The sequence below is a fragment of the Cyprinus carpio genome, chromosome B6 (assembly GCF_018340385.1).
Source record: "Cyprinus carpio isolate SPL01 chromosome B6, ASM1834038v1, whole genome shotgun sequence".
NCBI lineage: Eukaryota > Metazoa > Chordata > Actinopteri > Cypriniformes > Cyprinidae > Cyprinus > Cyprinus carpio.
This window is the reverse complement of record NC_056602.1, coordinates 12864465-12874700: the sequence shown is the minus strand read 5'-3', so window position 1 is coordinate 12874700 and position 10236 is coordinate 12864465. Positions and strand designations below refer to the sequence as shown.

General features: G+C 35.9%; 1 protein-coding gene across 2 annotated transcripts; it reads left to right on the top strand.

Annotated features, from left to right (window-relative positions):
* The first annotated feature begins 4993 nt into the window (after positions 1-4993).
* On the top strand, positions 4994-9534 carry cb6h22orf23 (chromosome B6 C22orf23 homolog). Of its 2 annotated transcripts, none has more exons than XM_042725753.1 (7): positions 4994-5306; positions 5399-5476; positions 5629-5691; positions 5786-5959; positions 8369-8497; positions 8766-8866; positions 9387-9534. In XM_042725753.1, the coding sequence occupies exons 2-7, from the start codon at positions 5404-5406 to the stop codon at positions 9507-9509; spliced, it is 663 nt and encodes a 220-aa protein (XP_042581687.1). In that variant the 5' UTR covers positions 4994-5306; positions 5399-5403; the 3' UTR covers positions 9510-9534. The 2 variants fall into 2 exon arrangements, with proteins under 2 accessions (XP_042581687.1, XP_042581686.1); XM_042725752.1 differs by having other exon boundaries at positions 4995-5301.
* Positions 9535-10236: the final 702 nt, after the last annotated feature.

Sequence of the window (10236 nt, the reverse complement as noted above, 5' to 3'; positions counted from 1 at the left end):
ACTGTATTTTGAGAAGTTTAAGCTATTGCTTGAGACTGCCCAAACAATCATAAAATAACTCCAGAAATTGCAGCATATTTCTTTTATTATCTGAATGTAAGGTGCGCTGAATTCACGCGGAGGCTTTAGTATGTTGCAGAAAAGCAGAGGCTGTCAACGAGCGATATAGAGATATATCCAGCTGCAGACCCGAAGCCACAGAACTGGAAGTGAGGGCCGGAGCTTACGTTCTTAACACAAGTAGCGCCACCTTTTTGCTTTTATTATACACGATACGACATACTTTATGTATGTGTGCATTTTATAATGATATATTAAGCATTTTATAAACATCATTCTTGTGTAATTTAGTTGTAGGCCTATAGAGTTATTTGTTTTATTGTATTATGCAAGTTATTTCCTGTTTGTGATATTAAAAATAATGTTTGAAACTTCTGGGCATTTTATAGAAAATATACTTTAATCACAAGATTCAAAATAAATGTTTACTCCAAAGTCAAGTACATGTGCATCATACATTAAAACAAAAAAAAACTAAAACATTTAAATAACACACACACACACACACACACACACACACACACACACACACACAAACAGCAGCATAGTTTTAAAAGTAACAATCAAAATGTACACAATAATTAAATTGAAGTTTATAAAATGAACAATTCACTATTAAGCCCATTTTGTCATGACAATCCTGCATTAAACATTTTTACAAAATGAACAATTTATTCTTGGGCACATTTTGTCATGACAATCTTGCATAAATTAAAATTAAAATGTATCAAATGAACAATTCACTCTTAGGCCCATTTTGTTATGACAGTCCTACAAAAATAACTCCCCTGAACACAAGATGAAATATGAAGGGCACTCTGGAAGCTTCTGATTGTGTCACGGTTCATGGATTCATTCTCTCTCTCTCGTCTAGCGTGCTGTTGTGTGTGTGTCTGTGGGCGTGGTCACTGATCAGCGATGATCAGCAGCGCCAGCTGGGCTCAATTGTTTGTTCCCCTTTATAAGTTCAGTAACCTGTGTTTCATGTTGTCAGATCGTTGTTCTCCCTGGTGTGCTCCCGTACCTGTTCCCGTGTTCGTTAGTCCCTGCCTGAGTCTCCTTGTCGTCGGTTGTTCCAGGATCTTCACGCTGCACTGGATTTCATAGCACTGTCACGAGGATTGCACGCACTGGGATTCGAGGGATCATCACCAAACACAACACCACCACCACCTAACCACCTAAGTCACCACTCCACCATTCCACCAGCCTTCCCTCCTGCGCTCCTTCATTTCCCTGTGACTCTGTTTCCTTGTCTGGCTTGCACTGTGTTCAATAAAGACGCCTTGCATTTACATCCTGTTTCTGTCATACGTAACAGATTGTTCCAGGAGATTGTTGAGGGCCTTTTCATTATCCTCTTCCTTCATTATTAGGAAACAAGGCTCTTCCATTGGCCCCCTGAGCAGATGTCTGTTGTAATGGAGCCATTTCACAACTTCTGTCTGGGATCTCCTTTTTCTACCTTTCAGAGAAAACTCCAAAGTTCTCCAGAAGAATAAGAGTACACCATTTCCGTATGATTGGAATGTCACACTGGAAGACACAAACATAGAGAAATCTTTAAATATCAACTGTTACAACATTGTAAAGGTCAATTACTTTAACTGATAACTACTTACAGATGTAAAATCAAAGGGTGCTCCCAAGACAAGATATACTGGAAAACAACAAAAAAATAAGAATATTCTCCCTGTAAATAGCACAAAAACAAACAAAAAAACCTTTCTTGTTCCTTATTTAAAAACTAAATAATCACACCAATAATTGGTATAAAATGTATAGCCTAAAATAAATAAGTACACAGGTAAACTATTATGCAATAATATATTGCGAGTACATATATTAAACAAACAAGATATTCATACCTCCACAGACAACTGCCTTGTTGAAGTGGATTTGAAGATGACTTTTTAATTTGATCAGTTTTGCTGGCTTAAACATGCTGGCCAAGCAGAAGATTGCTGGTAATTGCTGTAACACTTGTTGTTTGTTCACCTCTCTGAATCCTTATATGTCTCTACAAGAGATGAATCCACACACAATTATCTCAGTGATGACAAATGGGATTAGTTAATAACTAAATCATAACATAATATTAACACAAACAATGCATATAACAGAGGAAATGAAAGCAAACTATTTAATTTTATTAATAATAATAAACGTCTTTAAAACTTCACCGCAAGGCCCGTTTTCAGCATACATGCGAAAATTAATCGAAACATCCACAGAAAAAAAAGTTATATTATACTATAAAGTATGACAACAAATTCAAGCTTCAATATACGATAAAAAGCACACATTTAGTACTTAGCAGATAAAGTAAGGGGAGTATGAGAGTTATGAGGAGTTTAATAAACAAATATTTATATGACCATTACATATATGGCCTTGTGGGAGGGCCCTTATAAAAGTGTTAATTTGCTCACTTTAATTTGGAAATTCACTTTATCCCCTTCCCACAGTGCTCTTTACGTGTGCAAAAATGGCAGTATATAATTGCATTTAGATATGCCCATTTTAAGTTGAGGAGTTTCTACTAACAAGCTGATAATCTGAGTCAGGTATATTTGATTAGGGACTCAATCAATCATAATTATTTCTACAGCACATTTAAAAAATATCATGTTACCCACTGTAACCTCATTTTTCTGAAGGGAAAAATGAATGAGGCAAAGACCATTCAAGTTTAACCCTCTTGTGAGTGTTCTTGAAGCTCTTCTTAAACATCTCTTTGGCAGCGGGAATTGGCCATGGTATATTTAGGCTGCATGTGAAAGCTAGCTGAATAGTTGCCTTGCTGCCCTATCAGCTAATGGCTTTGCAGGCAGTGTTTGTGCATAAAGATACTATGGCCTTAGCTTTTTTCGTACCCATCACACACTTCCATAAAAAGTGCCCCAAATGACCGCAATCATTATGCCATTAACTCAAGAAGACATAGTCATAAGTGAAAATGCACTTACACTTTAGTTTTTATGTTTGCACTAGACTATAGAGTATGCATTCAGTGCACATGATGCAAATTTCGTCATTAGCAAAGCCCCATTTTTTCCAACCATGCATTCTCTGTATAATTATTTCAAATGTGCATGTGTTGACTGCCTTTGTTTGCACACACTGAATTGAGAAAACTTTGAGGCATTTGATTGTGCGACTATAAATTGGGCTTAACTGTGCATTTTCACAGGTCACCCATAGGCTATATGTAGATTTTTTTTTTCTTTCAGTATTAGTCTCTGCAAGGTAACAACTCTGCCTTGGTCTGGAAGATGGAGAAGTTTCCTCGCTCTATCTTCCAGCCCATGACCGGGAAACATTAGTTCAATTCAGTATTAGACTGAACTGAATCAAAATTTAACTGACTCAAGCTGAAGCGACATTGCTGCCTTTTGTAGAGCTGTTTATAGCTGAATTAAACTTGCTTCAAACTGAGAAACTTTACATTGTTATTGATCTGAACTGAACCAACACTGAACTGAACAGTGGCTTGTTTGGTCTGAAAGACACTTCAGGTTCAGTAATTTATCAATATGACCGCAGAGACTGACACCATCGGATGAGAACAAAACTTTAACTGAAATAAACTGGATGATAGCACTATTGTCTTCTGTAGAATTTCTTTATTGCTGAATTGCATTTACAACACCGACACTGGTATCAAAACTGAACTGAATCAACACTGAACTGATTCAAACTGAGTAACAACATGAATGCTTTTGTAGAACTGCTTATAACTCAACTGAATTTGTTTCAAACTAATGAACTTCACACTGTTATTGATCTGAACTAAACCAACACTGAACTAACCTGCATGAGTTGAATGAGAGCATTGTCTCTTTTAGAGCTTTTTTCTCTTTTTTTTTCTGTGAAGCTGCTTTAACACAATCTTTATTGTTAATAAATAAATGTCCCCTTAATATAACATAATAACAGCTGATGCCACTTTGAAGTGATGCCTGAGCGATCAATAATATTCCAATATAATACATATTAAGTATATTAATATATATTCCAATACAAACAATATTTCCTTCTATTTCTCCTTTCCTTACATCCTTCCCTCGACCCCTAAAGGTGATGATACACGGGGCAACTTTTTGAGCAATGTTTGTGGGCAACTTTGGGCAATGTTTCTGTCAACGGGCAACCAGGAGAGACACAGGACCCACAACCCATCTAAAGTATCCAAATAGAAATTTGTTACCCTTTCTCAATGGGAAAGTGCCCAAGAAACATTGCTCTAAAAAGTTGCCCCGTGTATGATCAGCCTAATGGAGCTAAAATGCTAAGGAAAAAGAAAATGGGAAGAATTATATATATATATATATATATATATATATATATATATATATATATATATATATATATATATATATATATATATATATATAGTTTTTGTATGTAGGCTAATAGCAGTTTATACTATTTCATAGCACTATGCTCAATAAGTGTTTATGCTATTAATGTATATTTACTTTTAAATTGACTTTTTGAGGTTACTGCATTAGATGTAATAAAGGTAAAAACTTAACTTCAATAAATAGATTATCTGGTTTTAAATTCAGTCCTGAACCTGCAGCCTCAGGTACATGATTATTCTATTGGAGAAGGGAATCATACAGTTTTGGAAGGACATGAGAGTAAGTAAATAATAACAGAATTTTGCTTTCTGTGTGTGACTTTTAGAATAGGGCCAGTACCACTGATCAGTGGCCAGAGCCCATGCCACAAACGGATTTTGACAACTTTTAATTCGCTTATTTAACTTACTGTTTTAATATTTTGACTTAGGATAATAGACTTTGTTTACAGTTTATATATTTTCAAATAGTTCGTCTTTATGACATTCTGATCTTCAGCGGAAAAGTGACCAGTGCTTGCTCTCTGTAATCGTTTCACGTGATTGGATGTTCGCTGGAAACGTCACACTTTTGTGCACTCGTCCCCGACCATGGATCATAAAGCGAAGAGGAACATCACAGGATCGAAACATGAGTTGACAGAGAACTGAGAACAAATGGAACTTTACAAAACTGCTGAACCAGATCGAAATCTATTTGAATTTCTCAACTCAAAAGCAACTCTAAACACGCTACGCACGTTGTTTTCGTTTTTTTTCCGTGAGACTCTGTGCTCTGTTGGATTGATTGTTTTGTATGTTTTGCTTGTGTTACCATAGCAACTAACGTTACTCGGCTTCTTTTGCGTTATCTGCTTATTTCTCGTTTATGTGAGGTAACGTGAGTAACCCGCTTGTATATTGATGCCCAAAATAACAACGTCAGATCTCTTTGTCTAGAATACTTAATTATTTTTTTTATTTTTTTTGCAGGAATAATGGCCAGCGGATCAAAATATAAGGAACACAGAGTCAATCACTACAGAACAGAGACACGACAATTAATACAAAGTGTGTGTGTGTGTGTGTGTGTGTGTGTGTGTGTGTGTGTGTTTGGGGGGGGTGGCTGGGTTTATTCTATCTTTTTTTGACGTTTATCTAAGTTTATGTTTAGTTTATCTTTTCTATGGCTCCACCTGTGGGTTTGTTTTGTTTCATTGCAGTGATGATGCAGGAGTCTCGTCTAACAGACTTTCAGCAGAGGCAGATCAATAATCAGCTGAAAAGTGAGTTTAAGTGACAGGTTTTATAATATCCTACAACTGTCATGACAGCTGAGTTCATATTTTATGCATAATACACCATTTTCTGTTTGAGCAGATGGCGGCGCTCTTCCACTAACATTTAATCTCACGCCGTTTGAGCCCAGTGTTCAGTCAGAGCCCAGAGTCACTAGAGTGAACGCACTGATTGGTCACCAGCAGAGACGCAGTGCAGAAAGATGCCGTGCTGGAGATAATTACACACGAGAACAGTTCAAGCCTAGAGCAATACGTAAGTGCAAAAGACGGTGAATATAGATAAATGGGAAATGTAATTTTTAAATTAAGATTCAAATACCATAGCATGACATAATAACTTTGTCTTAAGCTTAAGATATCTTACCTTATCAAAAGTAAAATTTAAGAAATTAGAGTTAGTGGGGAAAATTACTTTGAAAGCTCTCCTCTGATCAAAATGCCTTTCTTTGAAGACAATACAATAATTTACAACACATTAATTTATTTTTTCTCTTAAGAATTTAGATGGGGGGCATATTCTTAAATGTAGCTGATTGTGTTTTTGTTTGCAACAGGCTTAAATAATTATTAATATATTCACTTAAATCAGCATACGTTAAAGGGGTCATATGACGTTGCTAAAAATAACATATTATAACACATTATTTTCCATGTACTGTACAATATTTTTTCTCCTCTATGCCCTGCCATTCTGAAACGCGTCGATTTTTACAAAGCTCATCGGTCTGAAAAGCGAGGTGTGCTGTGATTGGCCAGCTATACAATGCGTTGTGATTGGCCGAATACCTCAAGCGCGTGATGGAAATGTTACGCCCCTCACCATGCTTTCATGCCGTGTCCCTGTCAGAACACCGGAGCACCGAGACAAAAACATTAAAACCCTGTATACTGTATAGCGATTTATGCGCCGCAGCATAAATGGCTGCCCACTGCTCCGGGTGTGTGTTCATGGTGTGTGTGTGTTCACTGCTGTGTGTGTGCACTTTGGATGGGTTAAACACAGAGCACGAATTCCGAGTATGGGTCACCGTACTTGGCTGTATGTCACGTCACTTATACCTAACCAGCATATGCTGGTTTTTTTCAGCAGGGAGCCGTGCTGAATTAATGTTCAGTGTTTTTCATGTGACAGCACTTAGCCTAAGCATATTAATCTGAAACATTTATTGCTAATTGTATACTGTTTCACACACTATTCTTTAAAAAAATAGTAGGCAGTATGCACTGTGTACTGGGCAGTAAGCAAGTATGCCATTTTGAGCACAGCCCATGCATTTAACTGTGTTAATGAGTGAATTACTGAATCATTTATTCAACCGATTCGTTCAAAAAGCTGATTCGTTCAATAAGTAAACACTCTCCATTGCTTAGAGACGCAAAACAGTTCTGTGATCTTTATTTGTTTATTTTCCTTGGCAAAATTGAGCTAAAACAAGCAGTATTATGTCTAAAACGCAAGTCACATTGCTTTACTTAATTAGTATAAAATTATTATTAAATGTGTTCATGCTGATATTTGCAGAAAAACTGTACTCTTTGTGTGATATAGATTAAGTTAACTATATCAAATTATATAAACATAAAAAAAGCATACAGAACCATTTTTGCCATCTACAATTTAGCATGCCTGGAATTTAGAATTTTAATAGGTTAATAAATCACGTGCGTGTACTCTGTGTGATTCGGTGCTATATTTGATAATGTCAGATAGCACATCATTACAACAACACTTACCATATTACCACAGACGATCTGTATCGCACACCCCTGACTCGACTTGAGGGGGAAATGAATAATTCGCAGTTGTGCGCGCACTTGTTTGCACATGAGCAAAGGTGTTTTTAGGAGTCTAACTTGCAGACGCCAGACCACTGATTCGTCAAACCATGTTCTTCTGATTTCTGAGTATTTTGTAGTAAGTAACGAATATGCTTTGGGGAAATGTATTGGAGAAAAAGTATACATTTTAATTAAGAAATGTAGTGGAGTAAAAGTAAAGTTGGCTGAAATATAAAAACTCAAGTAAAGTACAGATACTCCCAAAAATATACTTAAGTACTGTAACAAAGTATTATTACTTTGTTACAATACACCACTGGATTAGAGACTTTAGTCTTTGCAACTTTACAGATCTTCTTTATGCACCAAGAGCTTGTAACACTCCAAAGAGTAAGGAAAAATTGAAATCGCATATTATGACCCCTTTAGAATTAAAGTAGTTAAAAAATTTTAGTGTAGTGTTTTTTCTTTTTGTCTTAGGTGTGAGAGGTTGTCATTTTTCATACTATTGCTTTTCCTGTCTGTGGTTAGCTCTGCCACAGCATCTAAATGTGAGATCATTAACACACAAACCTAGCAATGTAACAAAATACTTCCCAAAGATAAATTTAGTAATGACTTATAACCATTTAAGGCAATTTGTACAAATATGTCCTATTTACCTATATTCACCCCCAATAAAAGAACTATATAGAAAACAACAGTCCTTTTGTATTACAGTATATTAAAACGTATTCATGGTCATCATCAGTGTGAGCTATCAAGTGTGCCTTGTCTGTATACATATATAGGCTTACATTTTTCTTGTGTTTTATGCAAATGTTTTCAAGTGTAACAGGACAGACTTTTCTATTCATCTCTGCTGATTTGTCTCTCTTTCTAGGAGATCAAGAGAAAGAGAAGAGACAGCTACAAAATCTTTTTTCTACTGGTCAAAAGGATGTTGGGCCAACTCACTCCCAAAGAGATTCCACAGAGAGAAAAGAGCAACAGATGGATCGATTCCAAGAGGGTGAGACAGGCAGAATGTAAAAGTTGTTGTTCTTTCAATTCCATCTCATCTAAGGGACCTGAATGTATATTTTATTTATAGTGATTGAATATTGAAATAATTTTGTAAGTAATGTTCTATTTTTAAATTTTTGTGGTGGCCACAGATTGATGTGCTTTCAGTTTATTATAATTTAGAGGGGGAGTTTACAAAGACATTTTAATGGGAGCTCAGTATCAGCAACTCATGGTAACATGGAAACTATAATTATGTAATTTCTTACCAACAGTTCTGGATGAGATTGAGGAGAGGAAGCAGTTTTTAGAGGATATGACGGCATTGGGAAAAGGTCCCCAGTACCAGCAACTCATCAACACAGAGATTTCCCAGGTGAAGATACAAACACATAAGCTGACCAATAGTCCATGCAACATCACCAACATTCATCAGTTTTTACATGCACCTGCAGTTTCAGTTCAAAAACCTGATAAATAAGCAAGTTATTCATTAATGTTTTATGGTACCACACTTAAATGTCCAAATTTTTTATTGTATCTTTATATTCTTGTGTGGTCATTAGCTGTTTCTAATGCTGGGAACACACTGCCTGATTTTCAAAGCCATCAGATCGCTGATCTTCTCACACACCAAGACTTTTTGGAATACCATCTTGTTGCTGTTGTGTTCACAATGGATCAGTTCTCGTTTCCGATAAGTCATACTACATGATTGTCACTCACATGGACGAACACCGATTTGCCTCAGATTTCAAGCATTTGTCTGCGATTTCCACATAACTGTCAGCGAGTAAAAACTGGGGCTAAAACCATGCAGTCTGTACCCAGCTTTAGTCTTGAATCAAAACTGCTTTGTTCTAAACTGCTGCTAACTGTCTGATATTTTTTAACAGAAAATCCGTGAACTTGAAGAGATTGACAGGAAACGCAGTGAAGAAATAAGCACACTCAAGCTAGTTGGAAAAAAGGAACAAAGCAAAGAGAGGGATAGAGAAGGTGAAAATATGAATTGTTAGACATCTATGAGTAATAAAATTACTTTCAAAAAAGGTCAGAACTTCAGAGGGTTTTCTTTTAATAAGTAGGTTTATTTTTAATGTCCTCCATCCTAAAAGCACAGACTGTTTTAGAGAAAACAGAAAGCCCTTGGAGTTGATCATGCACACATACACTCTGACAGAACAAGCTCAATACTGTAATCTGATAAATACAATTAAACACCCAAATACTTGGAGAAGACACAAACTGAAATGTCAACAACATAGTCAAAGACACTCAACAGCCAATGCTAGGACATATGCATAAATTAAACCGATTAAAGGCACTCCTTCAGAAATACACTCCTGCTTGGGTTTACAGAGATTAAGGCCCAACACACAATGTGATATTCTACAGTGAAAATAAACCATTTTTAAATTAAAACTTAATATTGCATAATCTTCTTCCAGGGTCTCTAAAGTGTGAGGAACATCTATTATTGCTTAACATGAAAAACCTTACACATAACATTTTGTGTGTTTGTGTTGAGTTATAGTTTATATATTTTTTGTTCTTTTATTAAAGGAGTTTAGACTTATCTCTTATTTAGAGTTATCTCTTATTTTAATGTTCATCTATCATCGATTCTTCAGACTGAACAGCTGTCTGGTCAGTCTGTAGCAAGCTCAAAGTTCATTTACAAGTTTGATGATTTCTTACATTTTAGATAGGTTAACCTAAATTTGACACTCAGCTTTTGCTAGT